Here is a 17838-nt window from a genome sequence, read left to right as displayed (position 1 = left end):
CGGATCTATGCATGTTAACAAAATAAAATCCATGTATTTCTTTGTTATTGTTTCTCTGATATTATAATTTTCACACGTATAAAATATAGTTATTCAAAGAGGTCCTTCCAAGTCGTTTTTCTTAAATAATAAATTCATTTAGTGTTTTAAAAGTTATTGTGCTTTTATGTTATTTCAAATATAATAATCTCCTATATTCCATCATATTATTCCCATTATATTATATTATATAATTTACGATATATACATATATATGTATATTAATAAATAATCATTTTGCAACATATCTGCAAGATTAAGTTAAAAAAAATTAATAAATTTAAATAATTACAACAATAAATTTGTTAATAAACTACCAAAAAATATAAAATTATAAAAAATATGACGTTAGAATAATTATACAGCAACCAATGAGAGTGGCTGCACGCTATTGGTGGATTACATGATGTCTGATTGGCTACTGTACACTAGCAATCACTCTTGCACTTCGATTTGATCTATTGGTCGATTACGTGATGTCTAATTGGCTACTGTAAGCTACCAATCGCACTTACACTTGAAGAGGTCGCCGCTGCTCAGTTTTGTTTTGGAAGTCGAGGAGGTCGGGTCGGCCCTGTCAACACTTACCGGTACGAGTCAAGGGTTTACTTTACCGATATTGTGCTTGTCCCTGTATTACCTACTGTGCTTTAATAAGTGTTTAGTGTGTTTTAATAAATATTTTTTAATAAATATGCGGGTGTATTAACAAATTTTATGGTGTAATTCTACAAGTGTCAGTGACTTAAACAGTGTGTTACCTGCATGCATATACGGATATATTAGTGTACCTAGTGTGTTATTACTAGTGTTTAATGTGCTTTAATAATTATTTTTTATTAATTATGGGGGTGTATTAATAAAATTTATGGTGTGGTTCTACAACTATCAGTGACTTTACTAGTGTGTTTCCTTAAGTGATTGTGCATGTGTATACGGATTTATTACTGTGTTTTATGGTGCGGTTATTTGAATGTTTTATTAATTTTTTACTGTTTTAATGTATTTTGTGGAGTGATTATTTAAGTGCTTTTATAAACTGTTATTGGGTATTGGTGTACTTTATGCAATGATTATTTAAGTGTTTTGGCACAGTGTTACTGGTGCTTTAGTGTACTTTATGCAATAATTATTTAAGTGTTTTGACATATTGTTAATGGTGGTTTAGTGTATTATGTGGAATGATTATTTAAGTGTTTTGACATATTGTTACTGGTGTTTTAATATATTTTATGGAGTGGTTATTTAAATGTTTTAACAAATTGCTACTGGTGTTTTAGTGTGTATTATGGAATGGTTATTTAAATATTTTAACAAATTGTTACTGGTGTTTTAGTGTGTATTATGGAGTGGTTATTTAAATGTTTTGGAATACTTGCACTGGTGTTTTAATGTGTTTTACCATGTAGTTATCTATGTGTTTCGGTATAAATTTGCAAACGTATTAACCTGTGCCATACAATAATTATTCAAGTGCATTGACATATTTTTTCGAATATTTTATAATGTTTCACTGAGTGACTATACGTTTTGATACACGTTTGCAAATTTATTACCAGTTTTTATAATGTAGTTTGCATGCATGTTTTTCAAAGTTAAAAAAACCAATCGAAATGCAAATTGATAGACAGTTACTAAATTGTTGTCCTGCTATGATTACAGAAGGCCACTCTGCCAATCCAATGGTCACTCTGCCAATCCAATGATCACTCTGCCAATCCAATGGTCAACCTGCCAAATCCAAACGTTACCAAAGCAGTCCAAACCAATCCAAAGCAGTCCAAAGCAGTACGAATCTGATGCTTTACCGGTAAAGCGATCGCAGTGGCGCAAGTCAGCGATCGGTGAGTCGCATGCTTTATGGTTCCTCCGGTTCCCATCATGTCGTAGGACGAATGGTCCGAAGCGACACGGGAACTGGTTGTATTTTATATTTTTGAGCGAGCATAGTGACCACGACTGTACGATCGTGCAAAATTCGTACACACTGTTTATTTCATTTATTAGCTCAGGTTAGGGTTTTCTTGTACATCGCGTTTTAACTTCTTTTCAATTTAAAATTAAAATTAGTACATAGAAGTCGGATGACCCTCCGATTTCACAGTACTTTTCGAGTCACTTTCATAAAGTTATCGAGTCACTTTCAATTTTTACGTACGCGTGAAAATTTTTTAAATACATATGTACAAGAAAGTATCGCGAGAAACAGATTTCGATATCAAAGTTATTTACGAATGTTTGAGTCATTTAGAAATTTACTTTGATATCACAAATCTGTTAAAAATGAAACTACCGATATACTTAGATTTTTGCAAAGTGATCTTCCATTTTCCATTTTGAAAGTTTTTTAAAGTTAGAGTAAATTTTTGCTGGAAGACACTTTATTAGCATGTTTCTAATTACGTTTTTTAGCTCAGGATTTTCAGCACACATGAAGAAAACTGGTAGGTGAAAATACATGTGGCCGTGTTCATTTTTATGCTCTATACTCATGCGCGTGCTTAGATGCTACTCGCATGGGTTAGGGCAGGTGGACACGGTTTAGTTTTAAGATGTTTTGGCGATCGACAAATTGACAGTGAATTATCGACACAAGTTACACGTGTGTGTGTGGTTAGGTCGTGGACCTTGTGTCGATTAAACTATAAATTTATTTTTTATTTTGCAAAATTCTATTTGAAAGTGCATACAAAATGCAAGTCGAGTCATTTGAAAATGCATATAAAATGCAAGTAGAGTCATTTGAAAATTTTATAAATTAATTAAGTTAGAAAATTGTATGAGTAGTTTAAATTATTACATGTACATATTACATTGAATATTCGAAAGAGTACGAAAATGAAATATGTATGTTCACTGTCGATTGTCGATCGATTTCAGCAAAAAGGTATGAACTTAGAGTGTGAATGTAGTATTGAACTCGGGTGTCGGAGACGTCCCGGGACGTACTCCCTAGGATTAGGCTTATTTGCACCCGGGTGGTATGTGTGAGAACCGTGGAGTGTGTTTTTGTGAGAATGGACTTTGCAATTTTTTAAATATAGCGATAGGCAGGCAGGTAGCTTACTTCTGGTGTGAATGAGTTAGTTTTAAGTAGGTAGGGCCAGAGCAAGCTTTCGCGTTTCTCTGTCCTCCTCTCTCACACGCGAGATGCTTGCATCTGGGGGGTTCACGAAAAATCGAGAAGAGAAAAATATTAAATATGAATTTATTTAATATCTCTTGAACTCGATTGTTCGTTCAGGCCAGGCCTTTTAGTTTGTAAGTCGCAGTCGGGTTCTAGATCCGACTGCAAAAATGAAGTATAAAGTGAAGTGAAGTGCAGTGAAATAAAATATTCTGCTCGGACATTCTTTTACGGACAGCGCATTCTGAGAATCGCTGGTCGTATTTTTAATTTCGAGTCATTTTATTCATTTTTACGAAAGTAGAGAATTTTATTTTACAAGAATTGTTACATAAAATTTTGATTTCGTTGTCGATCAAAGCAAGTGGATAGTGGTCATTTTTATTTCGATAAAAGTGACTGCACTCTGTTTGTGGAGATCGATAGCGAAATCGAGAATTTATGTAATTTCTAAGAATGTCCGAGTTACCGTAAAAATTCGCGAGTGATTTTTGTGAGGCTTTGCCGAAGAGAGAAGAGGCTATATGCCGAAGAGCCCCGGCAAAAATTGCCAAAGAAGAGGGGAACTATTAATGAATGTCCATCCTAAGATCTTAGGATGGACAATCATTTGTCACTATGCTCGCTATTATTTTCTTGTATTTTACATGTGTTTTTTTTTACGGTACGAAAGTATCGTTTAACGCGATTTGCTCGAATTTCGAGCACACGATTTTATTTCGAATTTTCAGGTCTTTTTATTGCATTTTCTATTTTACGAATGTTTTGTCGGGGTAAAGTAATGATTCCCTCCTTTGCTCAATTTTCTATTTTTGGGTGGGGTAAAGTAAAGTTATTGTCCCTTGCTTAATTTTCTATTTTGTGGGTGGGGTAAAGAAATATTTCACTGCTTTGCTTAATTTTCTGCCTTAATGAAATTTTTGTATGTTTCAGAATTTAATTTTTTATAAATTCTTCTCTTTTCTCAAATTTCTGTGTCTAATCAATTTTTGTCTGTTTTAGTATTTCTTCTTTGGTAAGTTATGTTGCTATCTGTTCTGAAGTTTCTGTGTTAATAAATGTTTGTTTTAGAGTTTGTTCTTTGGTAAGTTATGTTCTTTTTAAATCTGCAATTTTCATTGCATTTTGTTTTCCAAAATTCTTGAATGAAATAAGGAAGAATTTTGTTCCCTCTCCCACAATTTTCTGTGTTGTTGAAATTTTGTCTGTTTCAGATTTTCTATTTTATGTAAGTAATGAAATCATTAATTTCTGTCTTAATTATTTTTGTCTGTTTCAGATTTTTATTTCAAGTAAGTGAATTTTTCATATGTATCTTAATAAATTTTTGCGTGTTTCAGAATTGAATTTTTGGTAAGTTCTGTACAGTGCGTTAGTTTTTTAATTCCGAGCTGTGGGAGGAAGGGTGGGCTCGGGCGTAAGTTTTTCGTCACAATTTGTGGCGAAAAACTTACGCATTTTTCAGTGCCTCTTGTTCTACATTGCACTCATCTTTATTGCAATTTTTCAACTTTTTACAAATTAGAATTTTTCAAAAATTTTATTTATTATACATTTTTACTTTTAAAGCATTAGTTTATTCTTGTGAATCGAATGAAACATAAAAGAAAGTTCTTCCAACTTTCTTTTCGTTAGCTTCATTTTTCTTTTTACATAATTTTACAGTATACGAGTGCAATTTTAGAACAAGAGGCACACGTAGAGTCTTTAGAAATTTTCATGTGTGATTGAAATGCAATTGCAATTGCAATTTCATTTCTTTAATGTGTTAATGCTTTTATTTTCAGGTTCGACTTTTTTCAGATATTATTGAGATTTTATTTTGCGTTTTAAGGTATTCGAATCTTTCGTAATGTTTTCTCGGGTACTGAAGTTTTCTAGTTTTATGATGGTTTCATTTCGGTGTTCATTTCGGATTTTTTGAAGATTTTAATTGAGGTTTTGAGGTTTCAAACCTCTTCGTCGTTTTATATCAGGTTTTGAGGTTTCTGAACCTTCTAAGTCTATTTCGCATTTTCACACTTTCAAAGTCGTACGATCTCGGTTTTTGAAGAGTACGGTTTCGAATGAAAAATGATATTCTTCATTCGCCTCGAAATTCGCATGTTAATTTCATTTGTTTCTTTCAGATATTGATTTCAAGTAAGTAATTTTTAATGTTTCATGTTTGTCTTAATCACTTTTGTATGTTTCAGATTTTTATTTCAAGTAAGTAATTCATTAATTTATGCCTTAATAATTTTTGTATGTTACAGGTTTTTTTTATGTAAGTAATTTTCAATGTTTCATGTTTATCTGATTATTTTTGTATGTTACAGCTTTTTATTTTAAGCAAGTAAGTAAATTTTTCATATGTGTCTTAATTCTTTTTGTCTGTTTCAGATTTTTATTTTAAGTAAGTAAGTGAATTTTTCTTATTTGTCTAATTACTATTGTCTGTTTCAGATATTTATTTCAAGTAAGTAATTCAAAGTTTCATTTGTGTTTAATTATATTTAGTCTGTTTCAGATTTTTATTTTAAGTAAGTAATTTAATGTTTCCTATGTGTCCAATTACACTTATCTCTTTCAGATTTTTATTTCAAGTAAGTAATGTTTCATATGTGTCTAATTCTATTTTGTCTGTTTCAGGAATTAATTTTAAGTAAGTAATTTGCTTATTATGTTAATAAATATTTGTCTGTTACAGGAATTTGTTTTAAGTAAGCAATTTATTTTCTGTCTTAATAAACATTTGTCTATTTCAGGTTTTAATTTCATGTTAGTAATTTTTAATGCTTCATGCTTGTCTAATTATTTTTGTATGTTACAGATTTATATTTAATGTTAGTTTTAATGATTTATATTTCCCTTAATTATCTTTGTATGTTTCAGCTTTTAATTTCAAGTAAGTAATTTTTAATGTTTGAAATTTCTTTTAATTATTTTAGTATGTTTCAGGTTTTTATTTTGTGTAAATGATTGATATTTTTCTTAATTATTTTTGTACGTTACAGGTCTTTATTTTATGAGTAAGTTTTAATATTTCATGTTTATCTAATTATTTTCGTATGTTACAGGTTTCTCTTTTATGTAAGTAATTTATTTTCTGTCCTAATAAATATTTGTCTGTTTCAGGTTTTTATTTCATGTTAGTAATTTTTAATGTTTCATGCTTGTCTAAATTATTTTTGTATGTTTCAGATTTTAATTTCAAGTAAGTAATTTTTAATGCACAATGTTTATCTAATTATTTTTGTACGTTATAGCTTTTTATTTTAAGCAAGTAAGTAAATTTTTCATATGTGTTTTAATTATTTTAGTCTCTTCCAGATTTTTATTTTAAGTAAGTAATTTATTTTCTGTCTTAATAAATAGTTGTCTGTCTCAGGTTTTTATTTCATGTTAGTAATTTTTAATGTTTCATGCTTGTCTAAATTATTTTTGTATGTTACAGGTTTTAAATTTATGTACATATTTTTTAATGTTTCATTTTTCTGTTAATTATTTTTCTCTGTTCCAGGTTTTAATTTTATGTAAGTTTTAATGATTTATATTTGCCTCAATCACTTTTATCTGTTTTAGATTTTTATTTCAAGTAAGTAATTTTTAATGTTTCATTTCTGTCTAATTATTTTTGTATGTTTCAGGTTTTAATTTTACGTCCGTCATTTTTAATGACTCACATTTCTCTTAATTTTACGAGTGTTATTTATTATTAGTTATTTGCATGTAGTAGTCATTTGCATGTATTAGTTATTTAATTTGCATGTTTCTTTCGAGTCGACTCGAATTTTTCCCTTTTTTCCTATCTATTTTTCCGCATCCTGTTTCTCATCTTTACACATGAGAAGACATCTCTTGAAGACATCGTGGGATCATCGAGGGATGCGTGCGTTAGTTTTAAGTCGATTAAGTTTTAAGTTAGTTTTAAGTGTATGCTTGTGGGCAGGGCGGGTGGGTCCATGTAAGTGCCTCTTCTTCTAAATTGCACTCATCTTCACAATTCTCGAATTTTGCACGCGTTAGCTTGTAGTGTCCTCAGTTATTTTTTGTCAATCGTTCCGAACCCAAGTGGATCATTGGGGGTTCATAGCGCTGTGAACACGTGGCAGGGGTGAGCTGCAAGTGCTGGTGTAGCGCCAGGGACACATCTCTGCGGGGCCGATCGATCGATGAACCATCTCGATTTGCCGCCTCACGGCAGGGGTCTCCTCTCTGCGGTCAGACTTGTCTCACACACAAGCGGCGGGGAAATGGGAGACCCTCCGCGGATGTGTCACTCGTTCTTGCCAGTACTTTCGGTTCATCTCTGTCCCGTGGTTCACGTAAGTCGCTATGGACTACCCTTTGACCCATGGACGGCGAGGTTCACTTGGCGAAAAATACTGTCCCCCTTTTTCGCAGAAAGTTCTTCTAACTTTCTTTTCATTTTGTCAGAAAGTTCTTCTAACTTTCTTTTGTTTTAGTAGATGGTTTTTCTGACTTTCTTTGCTTCTAATAGAAAGTTCTTCTAACTTTCTTCCCCTTTGTTTTTTGAATACGTCATAGATTATTTGAGTGCAATATTAGAAGAAGAGGTACCGTGCGGCGTTTAGAATAAGTTAAGCGTATTAATTTGGGATCCCAAAAAATTAGTATTAAGTTAATGTATGTGTCTGTGTGTGATACAAGTTCTTTGCTGGATTGTGGTAAAGAACTTGTATATGCGAGCGTATGAGCTGAGTAGAGTCAGAACTCATTTATCCTTCTGATAAATGATGTTGCATTTGGAGGGTGGATGGGATTTGGAGTTAGGGTGGGTCACTACCGTAGCCACCTCCACGTGGTGTGACCCGGTAATCGGTATAGTTCTCTAAAGATTTTTAAGTCTTTAGAAAACTATACCGAGCTGAGAGCTACGATTTTATTTAAAATATTTCACTCCTTTGCCTAATTTTCTATGTTAACAAATTTTTGTCTGTTTCAGAATTGAATTTTTTGTAAGTTATGTTGAGTGCATTAGTTTTATTCTAATTCCGAGCTGTGGGAGGCTGGGTGGGCTCGGGCGCAGGCTTTTCGTTACGATATGTAACGAAAAGCTTGCGCAAATTGTAAGTGCCTTTTGTTCTAACTTGCACTCATCTTGACGATAATTTTTTAACTTGTTAGATATTAGTTTGTAGTAGTAACCTATCATTTTTATTAACAGTTGCTTTAAACTTAAAAGAAAGTTCTTCCAACTTTCTTCTTTTACTCTTTTCTTTACTTACTTTTACATTATACGAGTGCAATTTTAGAACAAAAGGCACATTTAGGGCTTTAATTTTATGTAAGTGTTTTCAATGTTCCATATTTGTTTTAATCATTTTTGTATATTTCAGGTTTTAATTTTATGTAAGCAACTTATTTATTCATATGTGTCTTAATTGCATTTTTCTGTTTCAGGTTTTTAGCGAGTCGATTCGAGGTTTATTTAATTTTTATTCTGAAAATGTCAATATAAATTTAAATGTCAGCATGAATTATTGTTACACCTATTTATTCTATAGGTAATAGGTCATCATTGAGGATGTCAATCATCGAGGGATCATCGAGGGATCATCGAGGGATCATCGAGGGATGCGTGCGTTAGTTTTAAGCTAATTTTATGCGTGCGCTAGTTATAAGTTGATTTTATGCGTGCGTTAGTTTTAAGTAATTGTAATCGTGTGGGAAGGGTGGGTGGGTCCCTGTAAGTACCTCTACTTCCAACTTGCACTCATCTTCTCAATTCTCAAACTTTGTACGCGTTAGCTTGTAGCATACCCTCTTATTTTTTGTCACTCGTTCTGCGCCCAAGTGGATCATTGGGGGTTCATAGCGCTGTGAACACGCGGTAGAGGTGAGCTGCAAGTGCCGGTGTAGCGCGAGTGATATTCTTTGCCCGGCGGGGCCGAACGGGGGGAGCACCTCTCATAGCATGATGTGCCCCCCCGATCTGCCGCCATACTGCCAAGGGGCATCACGGCAAGGGTGTCCTCTGTATAAGTCGCCCGCGCGTCAGAAATGGGAAACCCTCCGCCAACTGGGGTGTATCACTCGTTCTTACCAAAGGTATCTTCGGTTCATCTTTGCCGTCGTGGTTCACGTAAGCCACTATGGGCTACCCTTTGACCCATGGAAAGCAAGGTTCGCTTGGCGAAAAATAATGGTCCCCTTTTTTCACAGAAAGTTCTTCTAACTTTCTTTTTTGCCCCTTTGCTTTTTGAATTCGTCATAGATCATAAGAGTGCAAGCTTAGAAGTAGAGGTACCCTGCGGCGTTTAGAATAAGTTAAGCGTATGTGTGTGGGCGTATATTTAGAATAAGTTAAGCGTATGTATTACGTTAATGTATGTGCGTGTGTTTGTGTGTGTGATACAAGTTCTTTACTGGATTGTGGTAAAGAACTTGTATATGCGAGCGTATGAGCTGAGTAGAGTTAGAACTCATTTATCCTTCTGATAAATGAGGTTGCGTTTGGAGGGAGGATGGGATTTGGAGTCAGGGTGGGTCGCTATCGTAGCCACCTCCACGTGGTGTGACCTGGTAATTGGCATAGTTCTCTGAAGGCTTTAAAAAATCTTCAGAGAACTATACCGAGCTAAGAGCTACGATTAGAATTTAATTTAGAATTAGAATTCAGAATTTAAGAGCTACGATTGTAATTTTACTTGTAATTGTATATATAGTTGTATAGATTTATACAGTCATATATATAACTAACCTAACCCAGCCTAATGTAATCTAACCCATCCATTCATAGTTTACAGTGCAATTATAAGAATTTTTGAAAAATTATGTGGGATCATTAAGGTGCCCTCATTAGTCACCACTGCGTGTACCATTGGTACAGCATTGGCAGTAACCTGTGACGTCAGCTGACGCATGCGCATAAAGCTCTCGCGTGAGATAAAATCTCACGACTGTCCGACACTGATCGCGGGTGCGCATGTGCATAGTGTGGAAGTATGGCAGTCGAACCAGAAATTTGTTTGTAATAAATACTTTGTCATATCTCTGTAACTCATTCATCTGTAATTTCTTCGGATATATAGTTTTTCATTTTCTTATATGTTTGTAATAATTATTTCCGGATTGACTTAACTTAAATTTCCCGCTCGTTTGTACAACCAGTTTAAACAGAGAGCGTCGCCTCTGGTTTATTCTGCGACATAACCCTTTTCTGCATAACTTCTGTATTATTCTAACCTAACATAACTCTGCCATTTCAGAAAAATACGCACTTGTTTAATTATATAATGCTATATATTTGCTTTGTAAATATAGATTATTTTTATCAGCAAATAGTATTTCACAAAATTAATCATATTTGATTTCCTGTACCATCTCAGAAACTTGCGAGTAATCATCGAAATTACAAGAGTAATTTAAATTAAAGTAGTCATTTATTAATTTTGTCAAATCATATCCCCAAGAACTTTGAAGTACAAATTCTATATCTTTCATTGATGGAATACACGAATGTCCTTTTGTAGATATTAAATCTAATTGTTCGATCAAGATTTCCTACAAAAAAGATTTCATCATAAATGATTTAATGTTACAATTTTATTACACTGCTTTTACTTACACGATTTGTTACGTTTCGTAATTCCCAATATAATTTATGTAAATTTAAAATTATTTTTTTATATGTACTGGATGCAGTTTCAAAAGTGTCTTCACATGTTTCATCACCTTTGAAGATCTTGTCATTCAACTTTCTGAAGTACCACGCTTCAAACAATCTTTTCGCATTATTTTGTATGTATATACATTTAATATTTTTCACCACGCTTGAATTAATAAGAAACAGTTTATTACACAATTGGAATACCTCATCTTCTGAAGCTTCGATCAAATGAATCAGAAAATCAGAATTAATTAGGAGCAGTCCTGTTACGTGTTCTGTAGAGTTCTCTTTCATTACAAGATTGATCCATTTTATAATTTTCTCATTATTTGTAATTTTAGCACATAATATCAGTCTACAAACGGTCGGTTTTTTCATTTCTCGAATATAATCAAGTACCGATATTCTTGCTACTTCCATTGTCTGCACTGTTTGATCAATAAATGGAACAATCAAATTTTTAAGAAATACAACAGCTTATAAATTCATAATATATGTGAAAAGCACTTAATCTAAATGTATAACATAGTGAGGATAATCTGAAGAATAAATCTTTGGTTCTTTAATTTAGTCAGTTTATTTCTTAAATTACAAATGTGATACAGCAATGTGCGGAGTTACGGGAAACGCAGGTTCAAGTGCTATGACGGTCTTGAATACTCCGTCAGATCGATGGAAAGTTTTAATCAAACTACATTTTTACATATAGATAATACTTTACTGTAAGATTGAATCGATCAACCGATGTTTCTCTTTTTCAATAAATTAAAATTATCTCGTAATATCAATACTTAACATTGATAAAACGTTCATGTAACAAATGTAGTTTTAGTCATAATATTTAGGACACTTTAACGTATAAATATAGTTAAACAAGAAAGTAACTTTATTGTATGATCAAAAAATAAAATTGATCACATTAAAGTGGAACGAATACTGATACATTTACTATCTACCCATGTCTCTTTAAATCCCCATCTTCGAAAATACACAGAGAATTTTTATTCAAAAAGAAATCTTCATAATTCCTTCACTATAAATTACAATTAAAATTTGTTGTAACTAAGATTTAAATAAAACAAAAAATTTTTTAACTAAATTTAATCTTTGCAATATTGTCAATCATCGCATTTTACGTATTTATTCACTTTCTCCGTGCTTCAAACAAATGACAGTGTAAAAATATAGTAATAAAAATCTATCAAAAGCACATGTTTTTTGTTTCTCTATTGTATTACTGAGTCCCTATTATTAGCAATTAAAACAATTATAAATAAAAATAAAAAAGAACTAACCGAACACGTATCTAACATAAAATAACGTGAAGAATCTTCCTTGCAACAAGTTTTGAATCTCCAACAGATAATTTTGTTTGGTAATGTGGTCGGAAGTTGGAACAGATCTACGCGTTGAAGTAATTTACTGCATCAAATCGTTTGTGAATTTTGGGGAAATTATTTTCTCGTCTACGATAGTTGTCGTTTCCCCAACGATCTGCAAATATACAAATATTTATGTTAATTAAGAGTACATTAGAAACACAATTGCACGCTGCACTGGATATATGGTAAAAAACAAAATGGCGGACAGTACACAAGGAAGCACAATGGCGTATAGCAATATCACGTTTCAACAAAAATAGGTCCTAAATGTGTATACAATGGTAAATTCTAAATTTCTATATTTTCTAATGCAAGATTTTATTAATTTGATAAAAATGTGTGAGATTGTACTGCATAAGTAAATACTTACGTTGAGCAATACCATTTCCGGTTTTCTCCGCGAGTTCCCAAAGTTTAGGGTTAATGACTTGTTTCGCTTCTTGGAGCACATTGATTAAATCTTTCGCTTGTCGACAATTTTGTGGTGTAAAGAACGCATAACTCGTTCCTGAATTATTTGAACGACCCGTCCTACCGATTCTATGAATGTAGTTTTCAGATGATGTTGGGTAATCGAAGTTGATCACAAACTTTACGTCGTCGACATCTGAAGAAATAGTTGTATTAAAATGCAAAATAGTAATACAAGTAAATAAAATACCATGATATGTGTATACATATGTATACATACGTACAAATATACGTATTTATACATGTATACAAAAATTGGCGTTTAGTGAAAAATGTTAACTTTCTAATGATATATATTTTATATCCAATAAATGAAACATCTAACTTCGATTTTATTGTTAAGTAAACCTTTCTTGATTCAATAAAATCTTTATATTAATTTCGTTAAAACAAAAATTAGTTACTATTAATAAAAATTAATACAAAAAGTAATTGCTTTTATCTTTAGATTTCTTTCTTCAATTCAAAATATATATGCAGCTAAACCTATAATCATACACTATATTATAGTATTAATCTACCTTATGAATAGTTTCTCAAAACTTCAAGACACAAAAAACTGTGTACAGCAGTTCCTTGTATCCTATTTCTATGTGCAAGTTATACGTGCAAAACTAAAAATACCGCATAAAAGTTTATTCAAAATTAAAAAAACTGACTTCAACAAAAAGTATAAATGTAACTTATTTCCTATTTTGTTACCTAATAAAAAGAAAGTATTTCAAATAAAAAAAAAAAACAGTAATAATTGAAAATTTATTTACCTAATAGAAAAATGTTAAACTATAAAAATATTTGTAAAAATTATATCTATCTCAGATTGAAATGTATATGAATGTAAGTTAGCTGCATAGTAACAAATACAAACCCAGTTATCGTTGGACAATGCGTTCCGTATGACTGCATACAGAGCGCCTCAATGTGTGCTATTCTTAAATGCAAGTTCACTTAGCGACGTCGTGTCCTAAGCATCACCACTGAGTAGTAGCGATAGTAGCAAAATCAATAGATTGTTGTCTCTGACACGGGCTGAACACTGGCTATGAGGTGTACCGGTTGTAAACCACCGCTTTATCTCACAACCAATCAGCACGATTGCGGCACCACCCGCGCACCACTCTACTATCGCGTGGTACACAGAGGCTGAACACAGAGGCACATTAAGTACAATATTATGTACAAAACAGAATTGCGCATGTACAATGAGTGAGCCATGTTTTCTTTATCGAATGATCGTTTTTCATCGCACACTCAACACAATTTGTGCACCATGTGCCTCTGAAACAAAGGACAACCAGACTGATTAACATAAATTACAAGATGCCCACACTTATTACTAACGCAATACCTATATTCAAATCTTTCTTCTCAATTCTTTAACACAAGCACATGACTCAAGAATAGAAGTATTTGTTGTGCGTAAATAGATTACATTAGTAAACGATTAGTAATGTTTGTACACACGAAACACATAAAAATAATAAAATAAACTTAAATAATAAATTATGTATATACCGTATTAGCAATCCATGTAATAAAATCAAGTTATTCCCAGAAATAAAATGCTAACAAAAGTTGAATACCTTCCTAATTAAAATAAATTATAAAATGTACTAAAAGAAAGTTTTATTCATATTCCTATAAAAAAAAGTGTATCTATTATAATAGAGTAATAAAAATTATAAAATACATGTACCAGCTAATTAATGCCATCTATTTAGTACACGCTTATGTAAAGTTTGAGAATATGCTTTAGAAGTATTTCTTTATCAGTATTAATCTTCCTTAAAATACGCATATTACACGTGTTTTATTGCTATCAATTAGGGAAATATATGAAGTATAAACTCTAATGAGTTAATATTATATTATTACTTAATTTGTATATATGATGATAGGTTCCTTAATTAATATCAACTATTTTTATTTTGGAAATTGTGAGGCATCATCTTCATATAACCAGTCTGTGCTACATCGCCACTTTTACCCTACTCTTTTTACTACTTTTATTTCCTTTCTTTTTAATAAATATAAATTTTTGCAAATCTAACTTATCTAAAGATCAATGCAATTTTGATAGTTTAAACAAAAAGAATTAAGAGACATACGAAAATTAATCACTTACCTAATCCGCGGGCAGCAACATCTGTTGCTACAAGAATTGCGTTCCTTTTCCTTCTGAATTCTGAAATTTAATGTTCATTATAAATTCACACGTCAAACAAAATTTGTTATAACAGATTATAATGACGGACCTGTAAGAACATGATCTCTTTCTCCTTGCGATTTGTCACCGTGTATGCATACTGCAGGCCAGCCATAACGACGAATATTTCTGGCAATATTCTCTACTTTTTTCTTTGTTTCAACAAAAATTATTGTCTTTCCATCATTAGGATTAACACTACTAATTTCCTGCAGAAGGTTTTCCAATCTGAAATTAGAAAAATAAAATTGCATTAATACATGAACAACCTGATAACTATTTATACAATAAACAGATGAAAATCAGTTCTTCTTAGAGGAATAAAAGCTACATAAAATCACAAACTATCATAGAATGCTTTCATCATAAAAGGAATACAAAAACTTGTAACAAAAATAACTATCATTTCTGAAAGATTCTTAATATTAAAATTATAATACATACTTTGTTTGTTTTTCATGTTCCTCACAAACATCAATAATTTGTAGAATGTTGTGGTTAGCTGACAGGGTTAATGATCCAATGTTCAATTGTGTATAATCTACAAGGTATTCTTCGGCAAGATTTCTGACTTCTTTTGGCCATGTTGCAGACCACATAAGAACTTGTCTGTCTGGCCTAATTTGTTCAATGATTTTTCGAATTTGAGGCTCAAAACCCATGTCTAACATTCTGTCTGCTTCATCCAATACCAGGTAAGTGCATCTGCGTAAGTTGGTTGTGCCATGTTCCAGAAAATCGATTAATCGTCCAGGTGTGGCAATGCAGATTTCAACTCCTTGTTCTAAATCACGAGCTTGTTTTCCTTTTGGTGCTCCACCAAAAATACATGTACTTTTTGCATATGACAAAGAGCTAAAATTGTGGGCAACATCTTGAATTTGTTGCGCCAATTCTCTGGTTGGCACTAGGATGAGAGCAATCGGCCCATCGCCACGATTTAAAGGTTGTTGACTACTAATATGTACTAATGCTGGCAAGATGTATCCTAAAGTCTTTCCAGAGCCAGTTTGTGCTATTCCAACCATATTTTGACCAGACATAGCAATTGGCCATCCTTGAGCTTGAATAGCTGTTGGCTCACTGAATCCTTGTTTTCTGATACATTGCATGACATGATCAGGGAAATTTCCTTCTTCAAAATGTTGAATAGGATTTGGAATTTTTTCTCCCTTAAGTGTGATTTGATTTTCTTGCCTAAATGAATCTATGTCTTGTGGATGACGTGACTGGACATCAGGATGTGGTATATAAAAATCTTTTTTAAATGGTTTTAAACTTTCTGAACTCCAATTTGGTTTCCTCAAGTTGCCAGAAATATTGTTAATATTATTTTTATTGTGATTCTCAAAACGTCCATTCCTGTTAGTGTTGGTATTTCCATACACGTTTCTCCGCTCCTTAACATTTCTGTAATTTCCACTATGGTAATTGACTCCGTACGTCCTATAAAAGAAATAAAAAAAAATTCAGTATTTCACAAATCTTATTAAACTGCATCAACACTTATATGTAATTGTAGTGAACATAGAGAAACGGCTCCAGACAGAAGTGTGTGGATTCCGAAGGCATGTTCTCATATTAATATTCCTCCCATTAGCATTCATGATCCATTAAAGTATACAATGGACGCATGCCAAAATGAGAGGCTGAACACTGTTCAACATTTAATTGAGCTTACAATAAATGTTAACAGATGTAATACAAAAACAAAATCTCAAGGATCCACTACTAAAGTATAGGAAGTTGAATTATATCTTAGAAATGCTTAAGGTATATCTAAAGAATTAGTCTCATCTGCAGTAGTAATTAGCCTGTATGGTCCATTTTTGGTAAATATTTATAAAAAATTATAAACATAAATGCAAAAAAATAAAGTTAAAATTGTTGAACAGTGTAATACACAAAAATTAAACGTTTGTTAAGATTACATTACAAACTAAATTACATAATTTTAGTGTATTCATAGCAATTAATGAATATACTTCTATACAAACCTAAGTCTGAGGGATCCAATGGCTCCCGTTATCTGTCGTAACCTTCAATAGATCATTTTTTTTTTTAAGTAACTGTAATTGGAAAATATACACGCCGCGAAAAGATGTTTGGAGATACAAACTTCACTAATCGCAAAACTTTGGAATAAACTGATGTTTTGTAATAAATTCAAAATTAAAATAGATTGAAACGTAAATGATTATATAACACGAATTTACACTTTTGCACGGACATGAAAGAAAATTCAACAGCGCATTGCAGATGTTCATGTAATGGCGGACCGAAGGCAACTTTGAAACGTACAACCATAATGTTAATTAAGTGCTATAAAATAAACTTAAGAAGTACAATACATTAATATATTTCAAAGTGGAATTATTACTCACATATTTAATTAGTTTGTTGTTTCAGTTTCTATTCAAGGTGATACTTTAACTGATTCACTTCAACTGCAGTTTCTAAAACAGAATTTTAGTACATTTGAATTATCGTTTGAAAAAAAAAAAATAAAATAAAATATCGAGAAATTGATATAAAGAAAGAAATGAACAAGCGAATATAGTATTACAGTAAAAGGTTTAGAATGCAAACGAACCAACGAACATCCTACTCACCCCGACTCCAAGAACAGAAAGAACGATTTTCCGCAAGCCGGATATGAGACAAACGTCGATCAAACGTTTATCCTAAGGTGGGGATGCGTAGAAACGTTATTTCTTCAGTGCGCAGGTTTTGCAAATTCGATCGAGAACAACGTAACTCAATACAATATTTTATTTATTTCAATTGAATGTTTTTCTATATCAGATGTACATATTTTAAAAATTTATAATACTGAGGATTTTTTTTTTATTTTATAACAGATAACAGTTACATTTCATTAAAAATATACACAAATATAATTAGGAATTTAATAATCAATAACATTATTTGCTTTTCAAATCAATTTTAAAAATCGAAATAATTATTTTAAGTACCATTGTTACTTTTATTTATGTAA

General features: G+C 32.0%; 2 protein-coding genes and 1 long non-coding RNA gene across 5 annotated transcripts; 1 reads left to right on the top strand and 2 right to left on the bottom strand.

Moving 5' to 3' along the window:
* Positions 1 to 10108: 10108 nt before the first annotated feature.
* Positions 10109 to 12071, top strand: LOC143265335 (uncharacterized). Its single transcript, XR_013039760.1, has 2 exons — positions 10109 to 10142; positions 10817 to 12071. It is a non-coding gene; the product is annotated as an uncharacterized LOC143265335 (long non-coding RNA).
* On the bottom strand, positions 10141 to 11201 carry LOC105664084 (uncharacterized). Its single transcript, XM_012297057.2, has 2 exons — positions 10740 to 11201; positions 10141 to 10675 (listed from the first exon to the last, which is right to left on the bottom strand). The coding sequence occupies exons 1-2, from the start codon at positions 11199 to 11201 to the stop codon at positions 10469 to 10471; spliced, it is 669 nt and encodes a 222-aa protein (XP_012152447.2). The 3' UTR covers positions 10141 to 10468.
* LOC100881337 (putative ATP-dependent RNA helicase DDX5) lies at positions 11645 to 17509 on the bottom strand. Of its 3 annotated transcripts, none has more exons than XM_012296876.2 (8): positions 17453 to 17477; positions 17225 to 17296; positions 16838 to 16879; positions 15285 to 16286; positions 14890 to 15068; positions 14760 to 14819; positions 12534 to 12770; positions 11645 to 12275 (listed from the first exon to the last, which is right to left on the bottom strand). In XM_012296876.2, coding segments are annotated over exons 2-8 (1614 nt in total). In that variant the 5' UTR covers positions 17227 to 17296; positions 17453 to 17477; the 3' UTR covers positions 11645 to 12183. The 3 variants fall into 3 exon arrangements, 2 of the variants coding, with proteins under 2 accessions (XP_012152266.1, XP_012152335.1); XR_001097369.2 differs by lacking the exon at positions 11645 to 12275 and adding an exon at positions 13503 to 13912 and having other exon boundaries at positions 12548 to 12770; positions 17453 to 17509; XM_012296945.2 differs by lacking the exon at positions 16838 to 16879 and having other exon boundaries at positions 17453 to 17506.
* Between the last annotated feature and the right edge of the window lie 329 nt (positions 17510 to 17838).

The sequence above is a fragment of the Megachile rotundata genome, chromosome 11 (assembly GCF_050947335.1).
Source record: "Megachile rotundata isolate GNS110a chromosome 11, iyMegRotu1, whole genome shotgun sequence".
Lineage (NCBI taxonomy): Eukaryota > Metazoa > Arthropoda > Insecta > Hymenoptera > Megachilidae > Megachile > Megachile rotundata.
This window is presented reverse-complemented; position numbering and strand designations above follow the sequence as displayed.